Raw genomic sequence first — 18735 nt, 5'->3', positions numbered from 1 at the left:
TGGTTTGGGTGGAGTATAAAAGGATTAGCAGTCCTCTATGTTCCGAGGCATGCAGTTAAAATGGGATGTCAAGGTCTGCCTAGGAAATTCAGTATTGCAGAGCTTATGCCAGGATGCATTACAGAATTTTATCTTCTTGGAAACAGTGTGCCCCACTGGGCATGCCAGGATGAGTTATGTGACCCCACAGACCTTCTTTCTCCCCTCCTGGCTGCAGGAGAGCAGGAAGTGTGTCAGCAGCTTCATGTGACAATTATTTCCTGCTTTAGTGCTTGGTTCAGTGGGGCAGGTAGAGGAAGAGAGGAGATGAGGCTCAGGGGCTGAGAACAAGGCATGTCCATGTCGGTGGGGAGAGATGTGCAGGCAGAGCTTTGTGTGTCTGCGCAGCAGTGGCCAGAGTTGGACAGCTGTGCCTAGGCACAAGTTGCCATGTGGGGCTTAGATGCCTGCATGCAAAAGAGGCCTGCTGTTGAAAATACAAGAAATGTCCAAAAATAGGATTTAAAACCTATGAAATTTAAGAGTTTTCTCTTGTGTGCTTTTATATTTTCTTTTCCCAGTTTCAGTTGTCTCTGTGTTAATGTCTGTCATGGAAGTATGTGGTGTTCCTAACAACTGTAGCTTGTGAAAAAGGAGAGATGATGTCAGTGTACATTATGTTTAAAACACAGTAAAAATAGCAAGAATAGCAAATTCAGCTGAGAAGGGCATGCTGCCATGTTGGCTTTATTCCTTTCATGTCAGTGCAGAATGGTCTCTTCATACATTTAGTTGCACTGTGAAGCTAACAGAAAATAAGAACCGATTAGAATTTAGCTTATGCTATACAAGTAAATAATGCAGGAGCCTCTACAGCTGTAGTCTCCATCTTTCCTCAACTTGTGTAGAGATCTACCTGGAGCAGCAGTGTAAAATTATTAGTTTTGCTTTTTGCTTTTTTTTTCTCTAAAGTTATCTAGTTCTGACCATCTGCCTCAGTCTTCTGACTTTTCAGTCTTCTTATTTTTTCAGTACAAATATGAGAATTGTTGTAAAAAAAGGGGAGTATGAGCCCTGTAAAGCTGGTCTGTAACTCTAGTGATATGATATTTACTTCCGATGAGGAGAAAAGGTTTGAATTCTGAACACATACTTGGTGCTACAGACCGCATTTATATATATATAAATTCTGCAGAACTTAAAAAATAATTCCTGACCTTGACTGCAGTTCTGCAAAAATATTTCCAAAATAGGGGACCAAGATGATTAGCTTTTGGATGTGTTTTACAGCAACTGTGCTAAGGAAATGCAGTGAGCAACAATTGAGCATTACTGCTAAAGATGTACCTGCTTTTCAGCTGTGCTTCATCCACCTTTGAGACAGGGATAGATCATCAACTGTGGGACTGCTTTTTCCTTCAGCACAGAAGATTCTGCTCTTTAATTAAAGTGGTGGGAAATAAGGTATATCCACTTGTGCATATAGCTTCATCCCTATTTCAGATACTTTCAGATGTTAGTGTTCGTCTTTCTCCTGTCAGCCATGGTCAACCGGGAAAAGTTGTGTGAGAAACTTCCACACCAGCTTCATTGTGGAACACAGACTTTGCAGAGCTTTTTAATACAAAGTACACCTTCCAGTTTGTAAAGAAGGCTTGAAGCCATGAATCTGGTTGTTAAGTTAGCCCTGCATTGTATTTGCCTTGGCTTGCCCTCTAGGTGATTGGCCTATTTCATATGTAATTCTGGATACTGTAATGAGCTGTCTTCACAGAGTTCATCACTGCAGTGATTTTTATTACCAAGCTTCAGTTGTTTCTGGAGGCATTAGGAACAGTCTTTTCTAATGCTTACTGGTCAAAATGGGCTCAGGATACCTTTTTGCAGAGCTTTGATCACAGAACAGCCCCAATGGTGAGTGTAGGAAAAAATCATATGCAAGGGTAAAGTAGTTTATTTTAAGATATTTGGGATGTTACTTATTACAGTGCTGACAACTTTTATGTCACTGGATGCACTGTCTCCTTTCCAAGTGTCTGTTAAACCCCCTAAGCAATAGATAACCTTCTGGAGGAATACTGTGGAGAATTTTATTTTCCATGCAATTTGAATTTCTAGATTAGCATTTTTGCTTTTACCTTTTGCTCTTGGTTGTCACCTGTGGTCATTCCACAGGGAATTGTGTACAACAGACTACTTGTGTTGCAGTTAGGAATTTCTGACATTTTCTTTTAGCTTTATAGTCTTAGTCTGTGTGTTTGAATGTACCATTGTGATTTGGGGCTGCCTGGTTTCATGTGTGTTGGGAGCAGGTTGGAGGTCACGAACCTGCTGGTTGGTCACTGTGGAGGTGACCATGAAGTAATTGGTTTGTTTCTTATGCCAGTTGAGCTTGGAGGCTGAAAAATTAGTCTTTATTCTAATGTGACCTAAAAATTAGTTTATATACTGCCAGCATCAGTGGGCATCTTTTGAAAATAGCCTTTAAGCAAAGCTCATTTTCTTTGTGAATAACAATTTGTGTTTCTTCGCACTTGAGACTAAGCAGCACCAGTAGCCTCTTGGAAAAATTGATTCAACATCTAGTCAAGGAAAGAGAACCCAGGAAGATTTTCTCAGTTTTTAGTGTCTTTTTTTGACTTTTGAGCTGATCCTTACTTACAGGAAATATGATGACTCTAAGTTTAGTACGAGGAAACCATTTTTTCCCCTAATACCATAAAATGACAATGTTGAGATAATGCTGTCACTAAAAATAGATCCCTAAAAATAAACCCACAGCTTCCTTTTGGTGGTGATTACAAATACTCAAACATAAACAGACCTCTGGTTTCCATGCGGAACTTGACTTCCTTTTCTCTGTGTGTGCGAAATCCTCAGTATTTGGGACCTTTGCTCTGAAGTCATATCTGGTCATTCTTGCTGTTGATGGCTTCTTATCATCTCAAGTGTGAAAGCAGAAGATTGGGCAAAGCAAACTTGAAGCCAGTTTTCTTGCTCTTTTGATGATAACACTTGAAAGTTTTCCTCCTCCTCTTTCCCTGAAAACCATATTCTTTTGTACCTTTTGTTATTAGAGGTTAGTTGACCTTTTGGAAATTAACTTCTGGGTGTGTTTCAGTGTAGTCAGTCTCTGTTAATGGTTCAGGAGGGAAGCCTGATATTTTGTCTCAGCTGATTAATTTTGCATGTCTAAACAGTTCAGCTGATTTTAAAGTGTAATGGTGATTTGAAGCTCTTCATTTGTATTTTAGAGAAATTACAGTTTCGCTGTTAAGGGTTTTTTTTCTTTTGCTGGAATTTAGAGAGTCTGTGATTCTTGTTTTGGGCTTGCTGCCTTCAGTTAATAATGATTATTGAAGTATTGCAGCCAAGAGTGAGAACAGAAAGCTAGGTATCGCCCACGCATGTGGAATAGCATTCCAGTCCTGTATTTTGAAGCCTCTAAATCAGGTTCTGGTATTGTTGAAGCTGAATTTGTGCAGCTCTTGCTTAATTACAGGAAAGCATCACCTGGAAGCTCAGTGAGGAGTTGTATATGTTATCTTTTAAGGTGTGCTCAATCCAGAAGGATCCCAAAATTATTTCAGTAATCTCTGGAAGTGAAAGAGTAGAAACAAGTGGGAGAATTAATGTAATGTTGATCTTAATGAAGCTCAGGGGAACCAAGTGTCCACAGTGAGCACATCCCATAGGACAGGAGGGGATTGCAGGGACTGACATACTGCACAGAATTTTGGTGTGTGTAAGGTGTGATAACGGAGCTGATCTTGAAACTGATTGGTGGTAACACTGAAAGCCTTTCCAAGCAAAGTCTAGCAGCAAGGAAGAAAGGAGAGGAATTATTAGGAAAAACCTATCTTTAGGGACATTAACTCTCCTTAGGCCTCTTCTGTAGTCAGTGGAGAAGGATTAAAGTCTCCAAGGAGAAGAGGGAATGAGTGCTGGAGACCAGTTTTTGGCCACAGGCCAGTAGAGCTATATCCATGATTATTTGTATTGCAAAATATTGGGTCAGAAGGCCTTTCTGTGTTAGAGTGGAATATTGGCATGAAAAGAGTTAATCTCATTGTTGAATTAATCCATATGATACAGCTGTGTCAAAGAACCTAGATCAGCAATGGAGGACCTAGCATAATCTCTTGCTTAACACAAACAAGAAAACCCTACCACCCTCTCCATGTGGGACTGTGGAGACTCAGACAAGTGAATTTCCAGTGTAAGTCTTACTGGCAAGAGTCTGAAATCTATAGTGAATCATAGAATGGTTTGAGTTGGAAGAGACCTTAAAGATTATCTAGTTCCAAAATTCCCACCATGGGCAGGGACACCTTCCAGCAGACCAGGTTGCTCAAAGCCCCATACAATCTGACTTTGAACACTTCCAGGGACAGGGCATCTGCAGCATCTCTGAGCAACCTTGGATTATCTTTGTAGCCTTCCTCTAGACATGCTTTGGAAAGTTCATTTCTTTATTGTGTTACAGACCTTAGACCTCATTGCAGCACTCCAGGTGGGGTCTCACAAGGACAGAGTAGAAGGGGAGAATTATCTTCTTTGCCCGCTTGGCCATGTCTCTTTTCATGCAGCCCAGCCTGTAGTTGGCTCATGTCTGGCTTTTCATCGACCAGAACCCCAAGCTGCTCTCAGTGATGGCTTCTAGCAGTCTGTACTTACATCTGGGGTCGTCTCCTGACCCTGGTGCAGCTCCTGGGACTTGGACTTCCTAAACTTCATGAGCTCTTGCGGGCCCACTTTTCAAGTTTGTCCAGGTCCCTCTGGATGGCTTCTCTTCCTTCTCTTTTGTTATCTGTAAGCTTGCTGAGGGTGCACTTGATCTCACTATGTCATTGATAAAGACATTGAAGAGCACCAGTTGCAAGACCTGTGATCCTGAGGGCCACTACCCTCCACCTGACTGAGAGCCACGAACCACAGCTTTGGCTGCATCCATCCACCAATTCCTTATCTGCTAAATAGTCCACCCTTCAAGTCCATGTCTTCATGGTTTGGAGATAAGTATGTTGTGTGGTGGGACTGTGCTGAAGGCCTTAGAGAGGTCCAGGTGGATGACATTGGTTGATCTTCCCTTGCCTGATGCTATCAGGCATTATTTGCACGTAGTGTCTTGTATGCGCTTTAGCATTGCCTCCATGAGGATCTGCTGCATGATTTTCCCATGCTGAAATGAAAAAATGCTGAAAGAAAGTCCTTGCTGGAGGGCTGCTCATTGCAAAGTCTGCGTGCTTGGCAGTACAGCAGCTTGTCTTTGTAAATAAATAAATCTAACAGGAATAGTAAGAAGAAAAAGGGGTTTTTCTTAATTTTTATTAGACTGTCACCTCTTTGGCAGTATTTACAAATGAATTATTTTCAGTCAAGCTGTTCTAAGGATGTTAATATTCCTTGCTCCACCAAATGGAGATTCACATGTCTGAATTAGAGGTAGCTTAATGCAACAGCTAATTACTGTCACTTAACTCTAAGTTACACCTTAAGCCTTGTCCTTGCAGGAGTCTTAGTGTGAGCATCCCAGTGTGACTACCACCAAGGTACAGAGTTGCTTCCATTCCCTGGGTAATATGGATACCAGTATATTATCTCTAAAAGAAGACTACTTCTCCTCCAGGAGGAACAAAAGTACTCATATTCTAGTAATGACTTCAGATATTACCCAGAATTTCCGAATAACAGATGATGAATGTCACCTTTTTTGTCAAATTCTTGCTCTCAAGATCTTTATGCTAAACTTGGGACACTGGCTTTCACATCTATGATTTTTTTCTGGTCTCCTGTCATGAAAAGTAAGGGAGCCCAACTTCTGGTTAATCCCCTTCACATTTCCCCCTCCCCACACATATTTGCTAATGCTGTTTTCAGTTGTTAGAGGTTTGTACAAGGGCCAAAAGTAGAAGTGACCTGTCTATTTATAAAACTTTGTACAGAGATAAGGAGAGCAGAGAAGTGACAAGTTTAAATTATTTTTGTTCCCCCGAGTCTTGCTGGCATGAGGTGTTTGTACTGGAGGCTTTTGGCTGCTTCACCTGCACAGGAGAGCTGGGGCAAGAATGCCCTGTGAGTGCTGCCACACTGGCATGTACATCTGCCCTGCTCTTAGTAGGGAATTACTGCTCTGACCTGTGGTGGTGCCTGTTGGGTTTGTGGATCTGAGTGACAGCTTTCAAAAAAACCCTTTGCTGGGTGTTTTATTTTCTGTGGGAGGCCCTTAGCTTGAGTTGGCCTGTATCTAATTTAACACTTGAAAGAAAACAAAAAGGAGATGCCAGAAAAGCCAGTACCCTTTTACCCTTGGGCTGCACCCATTTTAACAGTTGTTATTTAAAAATGAAAATACATGGCTGTAAAGCAGAAGGTTTTTTTCCCTCCTCCCCTTCATTAAGTTTTCTGGCATTAGGTTGTTTACCAGGCTAAGGAGTTCCTCAGCTCTTGGCTGTGGCTGAGGGCACCAATGTGCTTCCTGGCTGTGGGCTTCAGCTCCATGGAGGGAGCCTCTCTGCTGAGCAGGGCTTTGATGTTTGAATAGAAAGGAGGATTAGGATTTGAAGCAAGGTTAGTTGTGAGGTGAGGAGAACCTGTTTACTCAAAGTTAGTTTAGGTATTTCAAGACAATGTATCACTGTTTAGTTAAGGCTTATGCCAGCCTCGGTGGGATGTGATGATTATCAAACTGTTTAAAAACAAATCCTAAAGGAGAAAAATTAAACTGCCTTTGTATTGCATGTCTACAGCAAGTATAATTTAACACTGTCAACTCAGTTCAAACAGACTGGGAATTTGGCTGCCTCTAAAGTGTGGGCTGTTTTGCTATTTTGTCTTCTGTTGAAGTCCTAAGCAGTAATTTCTTATCTGAATAGAACTATAGGTAATGGGATGAGGGCAAACAGGAAAAAGACATAATTACATTGGTCTAAATTCACACCACAGGTCACACCAAAAGATGTCCTTGTGTAAACAAGACTTGTGTTTGTCCATACAGCTGGGTTCAGCTGTGCCCATTGCTGACATCCATTGTCAGCAACAGATCATTTTTGTAGTATAGCCAAGGCTTTAAAACAAAGACCATAATCAGTCTTGTTGCATAGCTCAGTGACAGAGGTGTCATTATGCTGATGGACAAAGCAAAGTGGTTTTTCAGCCCTGTGTAGTAAAAAGCAACAAGAATATGGGTTGATGCAAGTGTTTTTCTGTATTTTTGTTGCCAGCAGCTTTACAGTGAAATACTGTATTTTCACAGGTCTTGGAATACTGTTTCCTTTCTAAAAATAATAAGTAAAGAAAAAAATAAAATCAGAACACTTTGGCAAATTTCTATTTGAAATGTTGCATGGAATTTAGGCATCAGAGGTACTGCTTGCTTTTTGGAATAGTTGTTTTTATTTGTATTGTGGCACAAGTAACACGTGTAAAAGTGAGTTTTCATATTAGGGAGACTCCTGTTTCTTTGGCATGTGTGCAACTCTCAGGTGGGGAGGAGCAGAAGACATACTGCCCAAGGGAGGGAGAGCACTCTGCAACAGCATTATTTGTGGTGGTATTTCTAGAACAAATCTGCATTTTGTTGCTGCTGGGAAAATGGAAAGCGCAGTTATGGGTTTCTGGTGTTTGCAGTGGGTAGACCAATGGCTTTTTGTAGTACATGTGCTATGTTGTGTATCACTTCTTCAAAACTACAGTTAGTTTGCTGTATTCATCTGAAGACTGAAAAAAGATAGAACAGTGTGGACCTAGGATGCATAACTGAGGTTGCAGCAGGAGCTGGAAAAAAAAAATCTTCCCTTGGACTTTGTGGTTTGATGTACAAAGTTCAGTGTGGCCTTATCCCATTACTACTCTTCTGGTATTAGAGTGGGGGACATTGCAACACAATGACAGACTGTGAAGTATTTAAAAATCATATCCAGGGAATGGAGAAAGCAGCATATTTCATAGTTTTTATTCATATTTTTTGATGATTAAATATCCCTGCTGAAAAACAGACTTCAAAGAAGTGTGAGGTCTTGCTTTGTGTTTGAGCTGCAAGGGTGTCAAATGCTGCATGTCTTGCAGAGACAAGCCTTGACTCTGCAGCTCCTTGCTGTAGCTCCTGTCATTGAGAGCTGGTGATGTACCATCTTCTGAGAAGGTCATTGCCCCAGCCATTTCCTCAGTGCTCTTGGGGCTGGAAATGCAGCAGTGGTTTCATGTGACACAAGTTGAGGGGTCTGTGCAGTTTGGGATATGATGAGAAGACATTTGAGAGGGATTGGTTTGGGCCATGGCAGCTTCTGCGTGTGGAGTTTTGAATTGTGCTGCTTATGGTTTTATTTTTTTATATGTACATATAGCATATCCAACAGCTATACTTAAGAGTTTTCCACAAGAAAACACCAAACAAACCATAGCAGGCACTTAATGCAAGTTCCCTGTGTATCCAGAAAGCCTTTCCCTCTTGCAGTGCTATCACAACAACTCTCTTCACAATTTTTGTAGGAGCATGGATGTGTTGAACACAACCCAGATAACTTGATGGGATATTTATTTACAGTGGAATTTTTTTGTTTTGTTTTCTTCCAGTGGAAGCATGACTTTCTAAAGATAATGTCCTTTTTTCCAGATGCATTTTATTCTTTGAGTGTGAAGGATATCCTACTCAGCATTTTCCCACCTTTTATCAGCTTATCTCTGCAGTGATTCTCCAGAGTGAGTCAGGAAAACACAGTGCTTTATTAAAGAACTGCATCATCTTTTAGGAAAAAAAGTCTTTGCTTTTAATAAACAATAGCAAACTCAAGCATGTGCAGTCTTGCTATTTTCAAGTCAATTGTAGACAATTGCAAGATTGATTGATTGATTTCAGAATAACATGATTTCAGAATTTTGATATTCAACTGATGAAAATTTCTGGTCAAAGAAAGAAAGTATTACAATTATATTCTCCTTTGTTACTCTTCTTTTTTTTTTTTCACCTTGTTGTTCTATTCTGTAGGAATTTGTTATAGCACAGTTTTGAGCAATCGAAAGAGAAATTTTATCCCTGCCTGTGAGAATAACTGTGTGTTTATATGAGCCTTCCTTGTAATAATTTGGGAGTTGATTCTTAGAGTACTGCTTGGTAACAGAAAGACTTTGATAAAATTACAGTTGATTCCAGAACTTAGACCTTTTATAATAATGGTTTTATGTTTTACAGTTATCTCTCTGGTAGAAGCATCATTCAATATTTGTCAATTGCATGAAAATATTAATTAAATGCTTTGTATAATAAAGTGTTCCCTTTAAAAAAAAGTCAAACAAAAAATAACCAACACATACAACCTGTAAAAACAAAATTACTTTTAACTAGATTTATTTCTCAGGATTTGACAGTTTTAAGAAAGGATCTGCATCCTTTTTTTGGGCAACAGTAGAATTTGTATATTTGATTTTGTTTGGCTGCATTATCATGATTCCCACTCAGAGTTACCATTTCTGGTTCTTGAGATATTTTTAGAGTAATGAGCCTTACTAAGTGCTGCTGGATTGCTTATTGCTGTTCATATCACATTCCAAACAAGTAGTTGGAGCAACAGTGTATGCAGGTGTTACACCTGAAATCAAACATTCCTCCTTTTTAATTTAACGGGTGTCAGCAGTGTGATCAGAACTGTACAGAACTGGGCATAAACAGACTGAATACCCAGCATTCGGAGATGACTGCTCAGTATAGCCTGTGAATAATTCTTGTCTCATACTACAAGGGGCAGAAAAATACTAGCTACAGTAACAAAAGGACTGAACTAATTGAGTAACCAAATTTCACACATTTTAATGGATGTGGGAGGACTGGATTATTAATGGTTGTGTTGGAGAAAAACACTGCAGTGTCTGTTCCCCTTGAAGCTTGTGGCTCTGTTATGTGTGTTTATAACAGCAGCCACTTATCCTAAGGCCTGTGCACCTTGCATTTGAGAGGAAAAAAAAAAAAAATCAGTGGCAAGCTACCTCCTCAACACGTGATGCCTTTAGTTTCAGAGTGCCTTGTAGCAGGGGCTCTATCTCAGCCCAGAAGATTGAGTGGTGTGGCTTTCATCAGAGTTGAGAAGCTCTTATGTCACTGGGCATTGATGAGGAGTTGTTGGGTCTTTTTCTCTTTTTGCCCCTTAGATATGGTATTTGTACCTCCAGAATCCCAGCATAAAAGGCCAGTGAAACAATAGCTGCTTTTGGTATGAGCAGCTGACAGAACACCATAACTATTTGAGCACTGCTGGTGTGGTCCCAGAAATCTAAAATGGTGGTGAAGTTGTTTGCTTCTCTTCCTTGGGTCGAGCCATGCCTGCTCCAAAAATGCCTCTCCTTCTTCTAGCATTTGGCTCCTCTTCCTTGCCCACTGTCCCCACTGCCTTGCGTTACTGTGTGGTGGTGCTTTGCCATGTAGCATGTCTGTGATGCTACTTTGTGAAAGAACATTTTCAGTGGTGGAGGACAGAAAATATAAGCATTCTACATTGCAGGTTGTGTTTGTTTTTGATTTTGCTGGTGATATTTTATTTATTTTTAGTAAAGTTTAGTAAATAAGTAAAACAGGAAGATGTAGTTCACCGAGGTGTATCCTAGAGATATGGAAAGGGGCAGTATTGGCATCACTTGAAGAAGTTTCCTATAGGTCTCTGTGGAATGACACTAGCTATATATATATATATATATATAGTGCTAGGTGATAGTATTATTTTAGCCTCTGCAGATTGTGTTTGTTTTACCTTCCTCTTTCTGGAAAACAGTGTTAAACCTCCAAATCTCCGTTTTGTTTTTGTCATATTTTTTTATCACTTTTGAACAGTCTTCTATTCATTGAGAAGAAATGAGTGTTTGGTGCTTTGCTCTGCTGGGTTATTTTTTCTCTTCAGTAAGGTGTAAATGGGATAACTCTTCTTCTGTCATTTAATACTCATCATCATCTTGGACATATGAAACCAAGACAGCGGTGATGACTGCTATCTTCTCACTTCTGCTTACTTGGAGGAGGCAGTGCTACCCAAAGGTCTAAACTAAAGCTCATGTAATTTTTTTCTGGTTGTGAAGTATTGCATAACTTCATAAAAGAAAATAGATTCATTTCACATATTAATTTGACAAGCCTTTGTTCTTTTCTTCCTGCTAGTCCTCTGTGCACATGGTTTAAGCACTGAAGCCAAGGAAGAGATCATGGCATAACTTGCAGCAATTATGTAAACTGTGTTAGATCAGCTGTATATGCCAACACTGGCTTCTGCTGTGCTTAAAAAACGATTTATCATGTGCTGGTAGGAGTGAAGGAAATGTTTTGGTTTTTTTTTTTAATTACTGTATTAATATATTGGTTTTGTACTTGACTTCCAGGTTGCGTCACAACGCATCAGCTCAGTGGATCTTTCATGCTGCAGCCTGGAGCACCTGCCTGCCAACCTGTTTTATAGCCAAGACCTCACTCATCTCAATTTAAAGCAGAACTTCCTGAGGCTAAACCCCAGCCCATCCACAAGTAGAGCACTTAGTGAATTACAAAGGTAAAGTAGTATGGTTCTAGCACTCTTCCTCTGTCCTTGGAGACATGATCTGCAGGAACTTTCCTAAAAATTACTACCTCTTCTTGTGGAACATTGGCCTGACTGTAATGCTTCAGGAATTGGTTAACTTTGTGTGTTAGAAACAGACTGCCTTTCATAAGAAACTTCATGTTTTTCGTGTAAATAGAAGGATATTTTCAGCTCAAAATGCAATTTTCATAATGTATTTTTATGTACCTACTGAGGCCAGACTGTAGTTCTTCAGCCTTTGACTCGTGTGAGTGAGTATGAGTTGGTGAGCTGCCCATCAAAGGCAGCCATTCTACGTAGGAGCAGTACTGCATGTGACCAAGGGAAGAAGTTTTCTGTTAGCCCCCCCAAGCAAAGGAAGCCCTGATTTCATAAATTCAGTCTGGTTCCTGTCTTCCTTCTACTCTGCTCAGTCCTATTTTTCTTTCTTAGTATCTGTGACCTTCCAGTTCTTTCCACTGCAGCTCATCCAAGAGTGTAACAAATGGGTAGACAGCAGCAGGATTGGTGCTCTGAATGGTTTAATGTATGTGTTCTGTGGAATCAGCAGCCTTTCTGTGTTCACAAAGATGAATGTTCCCATACTGAATATAAAGCTGTGATTTTAATTTCAGTGGTAAGTGAATTGCAAAGTACCTCAGGATTGTATTTGTGGATGGTCCTGTTCAAACAAAATGTTTTAAACCACATTTCTAAATCTCTTCCTCTTTGAAAAACAACTGAAAAGTACAAGATGGATTATGCAGGCTGTTGTATTTTTATATCATTCCAATTTCATTTTGGAAAAACAAAAAATCTGGCATAATGAAAGATGAATGAACCCAGCAAGTCTGCTTCACAAACAAAGCAGGCAGCTATTCCAAGACCTTATGAGCACAGTCTGGAGAGAAATTCTGACTGGACTGTGAATGTCAGCATAGGTGTCCAGATAACAAGTGGGATTTAAGCATAAGCTAGCGATGAACATGGACAAATAATCAGTGTCTCTTATTTTAACGACTTCTTACAATTTTTTTCCTTTTTAAGTATCAGAAAGTGTAATTGGTTATGCTTTGTCCATGTACCTACAGTGAATTTCTGTTTGCAATAGGTTCGGATTTGTCCGTGTACCTGCAATAATTCTGTTTGGGATTAGAAAGCATTGATAATTAATGTAATAGGCAATGGTCATTCTCTGTTTAATGTTCTTTTGATATTGCAGTTGTAGGAACAACTGATGAGTCTTGCTGGTGGTTAACAAACCATTAAATTTTTTCATACTAACATGAGGCTGAACATAAAAGAGTGAAAGAGTTCAGATGACAATATATACTTCTGTTTTCTGAGATGAGGAGAATCTGGAGAAGTGGTATATACCTGAGGTGGTGCAAAACAGATTGTCTCTCATTCTTCTGTGAGCTGGCCCTATTCAGTAAGCAAGTAATATTCTGCTCTGCTTCCATTGCTTTGAGCTTGTCAAAAAGGCACAAGGCAGATCTGGGAACTTCTGGAGAAAAAAAAATTAGGTTACAGAGCACTGTTTTGGTGTATCTGAGTTGGTGCATCAGAAACTCCTGCCCTTGATGTTTCCCTTTGATGTTTCCCTTTGTCTGCTTGATGTCCTCCAGCCTTACCTTCACCCAGGGCCGGTGGGATCGCCCAGACAGTGAGTGGCTGGAGGAAGCTGTTGCCACTGTTTCCATTGCTGTGCCAGTGGGAAGGGCTCTGTGAAGTAGCGGCAGTTCCCACTGAGGGTTCGGAAAAGCCATGCTCTGCTGGTTGCCTTTTGCCTCCATACTGCAGCAAAAGCATGAGCCTGACCCTGGAGTGTGCTCCCAAACCATTCTCCTTCCTGCCGTAAGAAACACAGAACTGACTTCTCCTTTGGGTGGGAAAACTCGAGTTGTACTTGTGTTCCCCAGAAGCTTTGAGCCAGCTTGACTGCTAGCAAGTCTGCTTTTCTCTAGTGAGTAAACACACAAATATCTAGAAAGAAGAGAGCACCACACGTTTTGAAATCGTTAGTGAAACCCAGTATCAAAACAGGTGTAAAGTGAAGCTCGTTGTTCCTGTGAACACACATCTGATTGATCTATTTTTTCTTTTTAAACTAATTCCATAAAACCATTTTCAGATTTATAGGGGTTGCACAAGGTAAAACTTCACTGAATAAACCAAAGTCTTTTTCTGTTCACCGTGTTCTTTCAAATCACAGGAAAACAAGTTCAAAATCTCTGCTGCTCTGATTTGGTGCTGTTGGCTTTTCTACAAAATTCTCAATTGCTAAATTGGAGCTGCACATGAGGCACAGCACCACTGAATCAAGCCTACAAGTATTTAAGGCTCCAAAATAGCCATGTGCTTGGATGTTTTGAACAAAACACATTGGCATTTACATACCTACCCTTCCCAGTACAATTTTAAAGTAAAACTTGGTTAGCAAGGCAGTCTAAGAAAATTACTCTTACTATAAGCAGTTCTTGGTGCTGCAGTTCCTCTTAATAAATCACTTTGGGTGGTAATTTAATGAATGCTGGATTTCAGAACAAATGTGTCAGACACAATAAAATACCAACTTTTCAGCCACCCACTGAATTGACTTGCAAGCAGCTGGGTCATAGTAATGATGTGCTGACTAGTGCACTGTCATGGCAGGTACAGTCAGGAATGTATTAGGAAAAAAGGAATTCCTATTTTTGTCTGCACAGTTGCTTCTTTCAGTTATTAAAATAATACCATTTGTTGCATTTATGAATAAAATGTTTAGTCCTGATTAGTACCTGACATCTGAAGGTGTAGAAAGATGTAGATGTAAGTTTTCCCAGTAACTGCACTTCTACTTGCTTTACTGTCCACTCAACCCCCTTTTGTTGCTGTAGGTGCTCTGCAGCTGTGAACTTCCATAACTGAACACTCTGAATATTGAAAGGTGAATGCAGCAACCTCTATTGTTTTTCCTACTTATCAGGGAATACATATTTCATGCTATATGTACAAGTAAGCCATCTGAAAATTCATCTGTACTGAAAAAAGTAACAAGTGATGCTACTTGTTCTCCCTCACAGAATTTTTTCTAAAACTAAAGGAAAGGCTGTTTCTCTTTTGGAGAAGAGAGGAGATTCCCTGGTTGAAATGCTAAGAAGAGTACAGGCTTGCTAATTTTGCAGAGTACTGTTGCTCTGAGATGAGGCACAAGAATAGACCATAGTCTTTATTTGCTGTTGCTCTACTTCACTGGACTGAGAACACTTCATCTTTATAAGTAATTGTTTCAGTTGGTGTTGTTGGAAAAAGTGGTTGGCATCAAGAATATTATTTTCTTGCTTATATTGAAAAGTAAGTTATCAGTATGTGGATTTTAAAGATATGACTGTTGCAGATTTAAAAGAAAATTAAGAAAAAGAAAAGGGAGATGTAGTAAGACACTACAAATTGCTTTAAAAATAGATAAAACACAAAAGTTGCTTTAAAAACAAAATTATGCTTGCCAGTTTTATCGAAATAATTAATTATTATTCTGATTGTGGTTGTTAATTGTTAACAGTGATGATATAGATTTTTTATCTTAAGATGAGTTGGTGTCATTTTTCTCCCAGACCCCTTATAGAAATCACTGCCATCTGTGGCATCTCTGGTGAAACTCTTTGGGACTAGTGACAGAAATTTGAAGATGGATCTCTAGGTTATGAGAAGACTAGAGCACTCTGAATTACTGATGCAAGTGTTTCTGAAATCCCTTGCAACTTCCAATTTTTATCTGAAAACCCAGGATTTCAGGGAACTCAAACTAAACTGTCCTTACAAATTCATTGTGCAATAAGGAGGTAAATTAAAATGCAATCTTTGTTCAGAGAACACTTGGAAGCAAGGGGGAACCAGTATTGCAGACCTGTCTGGTATGAACCCAGCAGGCAAGGTTGCCTGAAGTCAGTGTGAGATGCAGCTGGATCTTAGCTTGTGCCTAGAGGAGCAGGGAGGAAGGGCTCCAGCCTGCCACTTGGTTGGCCTCAAAGTGCCTTGAGGTACTCCTTGTGGTTATTGCTGTCAGGGTATGAAACTGAGGTTACTGGAGAAAGCTGGATGGTTTAATGAATGGCAACTATAAAACTCCCCCTTTGTCAGCCTCACAGGGGCACTGGAAAAGATTTGAGCTTTCTCTTTCCCCCCCCCCTTCATTTTGGGGGGTGTATGTTTGGGTTTTGAGGTGTTTGGTTTTTTCCCTTTGTTTTCTTGTTGTTGTTTATGGGGTTTGGGTGGTTTTCTTTTTGAGTTTTTTTTGTCTGCTTGTTTTTTGTTTTGTTTTTGGAGGTGGGTTGTTGGGGTTTTTTTTGCGGGGGGGTTGTGGTTTGGGTTTGGGGTGGGTTTTTTTTGATATTCAAATGAATCCTAGTATGTGGAGCATGCTAACTTTGCTTGTTCCATGGTGTGTCAAGATGTGGGGAGCTTCTCACAACTTTGTTGGTCTTGGACAGGAGGAAACCTTGCTTTTATATAATTTCTTCTCTTTCACTTAAAGTCAAACACTGAAGTGCAGCTATCTAAGCAGCAGGGCGAGAAGAAAGGCTGGTGTGGTATTGACAACCAGAGGTCTCCGAGTAACAAACCCCATCCAGTGCTTGCTGTATTTTAATGCTACACTTATTTTCTCACCTATGTAGCTTTGGAATTTTTTAAAAAAAATATTTGTTATGGTAAAAGTGACACTTGTACTTTGTTGTTTATGTAACTTCACTACTTTTGTTTTATCCAACTTGTAAAGACATTGAAAAAAGAGTTTGCTTTTGTTACTGCATCCTTCCAAGCCTTCATGACTACTGTGTTCTCCTTAACTCCTGTGTATCTTTGTGATCTCAAGAAAGTGCCCTCGTGAACACCCAGCAAAAATCAGTGATATTTAATTAAAGAAAAATTAAATCATAAAATTAAGTCTCTGCCAATGACTAAGTGGGGACAATTGCAAAATTGGCTTTATGCCTGAAACACATTGAATTTTTTTATTTTTATTTTTTATATTGGAACAGTGAACTTAATAGTGGTATGAGAAGAATAAATGGCAGTAAGAGATACATGCTTTTAAAACAGTGTAGTCTAAAAGTCGAATTTGCATTTGGATTAGTTGGATTCACTTTAGTGAACTGTAAGGCTAAGTACAGCAGTCTCTCTTCCAAGTAATGTTTCAACAAATGAACATATACATGGAATCCAATTTACTTGTCTAGTCTCCAATTTACTTGTCTAGTTTTTTTGGATATGGCTTCCAAAGTAAAGGGTTTCTTTTCGTGTAGTTAAACATGTTTCAGTTTGGAAGTCCACCCCTAGTTGATGCTTTTGTATTTCCATTATAAATTTCCAAAAAGGAGGAAGTGAATATATTTTCACTACTTTTTCCTAAGAATTTTGTCCTTCCTCAGAGGTCAGTCTCCCTCCCCATATGAAGCAGTGTGTGGTAGGTATGTGCAGAACCTGAGAACTGCACCGTGTAGTAGTGTAGGTTCAAGTTATTTCCACTAACAGAACTGTGCACTTGGTTTTCTTGTCTTCATGGTACTCTTACCAACCATGTAATATAATAAAAACTTTATTGTTGTTAAGTTTGGAGTTAGTCTGAGTTTGACTTAACTATATTAACTCAACGTCATTTGAATTATATTACTAATTTAAGGCTTTTGCAATGGCACCTTTCTGGAAAGGGAATGCTATCACAGTATTTCTGGCACTAGGCTGGCAACTCCCTTAGGCAGTAAGGCCATGGAGGGCAATCCAACACAACTGCAGAAGGAAAGTAATTTGCACCTTTTATTTCCAAGGAGGAAATTGCCATAGCAGAATTTTAGGGAAATTCTCTTCGTGCTTAAGTAAGTGGCCACAGTAGCAGGTGTTCAAGAAGGTGGCAAGTTTTAGTTTGGTTCTAAAAGTTGTCACAGGACTGCAAGGCAAACACCATTGTTCTGCTCAGACATGGTGCTGAGAATGAGGGACACCGACGTTGATGCTTGAAAATGTTACTGAACTGTAACCACAGGACAGTCATGAGAGCCCAGGTTCTGGAAAGAGGTTTGGGAAGGTGATTGCTTTCCTTAGATTGAGTTCTTTATTAAGCCATGCCTTCCCTTGCAGGTGTAGTAAAATACTGCTTTTTAATTGTTTTTGTAAGAGTAGGACAAGACCAGTTTTGTCAGATGGGCCTGTTATGGCTGAATTTCAATGACTACCATTTGGAATACACTATTCCCCTTGCCCCAGACATAGTGGAACACAAATGCTGTACTGTGTAATGGAAATTCCTCTGCTGTTCACACCAGGTAGAGCTGAATTTAAAATTCGCATGTCAGTTCATTGCTCTGCCATGATACAAACTTCTCTTTTTAGTCCCTCTCTTTATTTTTCATATGTCAAACTAAAGCCCTTCCTGAAGTGGCAGCTTCAGGATTAAATAAGTGGGCAGTTTTTGACTCAATTAGGGCAATTAGTGTTCAGTCATACTGCATGTTTAAATCCAAGGGTTGACATGTCAACATTTTGCTCTAGCTAAAAGTAGGGCTATTTTTGTTCAGCAAAGTGAGTGTTTATGTGTTGGCCATTACAATAAAAAGCTCAGTAAGCTAACTGAGCATAGTGTATTGAGAGATGCTGTTCTTCATTCAGGTTGACTTTTACTAAGATATAGCAAAGTCTGGAACCATGGAAGAAGGACAAAAAACATATGTATGGACTTGATGTGAGGTTATTACACTGTCATGCCTCAAACAAGCAATGTGCCTTTTTTTCTTTCTTGCAATGCCATGTGGGCAGCATTGATCTATGTGCCTGCTTCTGATAAGAGTGAAGATTTGGGTGTGAGAAAACAGCAAAGATGTTGCTCTGTAAAATCTGTTGGAAGCCTGATACTTTGCAAACTCAGCTGCAACAGAAATCTGGAGTCTTTAGAATATTTCCCTCCTACCTTATTTATGTGATATACAAGTGATACTGGTGTGACTGACTGTAAATCTGTGTAGATATAAGAAGCACTACAAACAATGCAACATTTTAAATGTGCAGCGTGACAGTGCTCCATAATGGAAGTGATGCTTGTGATGTGCATAAGTGTGAAGTGAGTAGCCAAAGATGAGAGGTAGACTTAGATCTTAATTTTGAGCAAATGCCTGCTAGTTTGGCTCAGTAATGTTCTGCACTTGACAATGCTCCATGGGAAGAAATATTACTTTAGCATTTTCTAAAT

General features: G+C 39.7%; 1 protein-coding gene across 1 annotated transcript in view; it reads left to right on the top strand.

Moving 5' to 3' along the window:
- PHLPP1 (PH domain and leucine rich repeat protein phosphatase 1) overlaps nucleotides 1-18735 on the top strand; it is a 136577-nt gene that overhangs the window by 80469 nt on the left and 37373 nt on the right. Inside the window, exon 4 of the mRNA XM_064705418.1 lies at nucleotides 11338-11504. Coding sequence (XP_064561488.1) covers nucleotides 11338-11504 — 167 coding nt within the window. The remainder of the gene's footprint in view (nucleotides 1-11337; nucleotides 11505-18735) is intronic.

The sequence above is a fragment of the Zonotrichia leucophrys genome, chromosome 2 (genome assembly GCF_028769735.1).
Source record: "Zonotrichia leucophrys gambelii isolate GWCS_2022_RI chromosome 2, RI_Zleu_2.0, whole genome shotgun sequence".
In the NCBI taxonomy this organism is placed as follows: domain Eukaryota; kingdom Metazoa; phylum Chordata; class Aves; order Passeriformes; family Passerellidae; genus Zonotrichia; species Zonotrichia leucophrys.
Note: the sequence above shows the minus strand (reverse complement) of the source record. Positions and strands in the feature narration are given on the sequence as shown.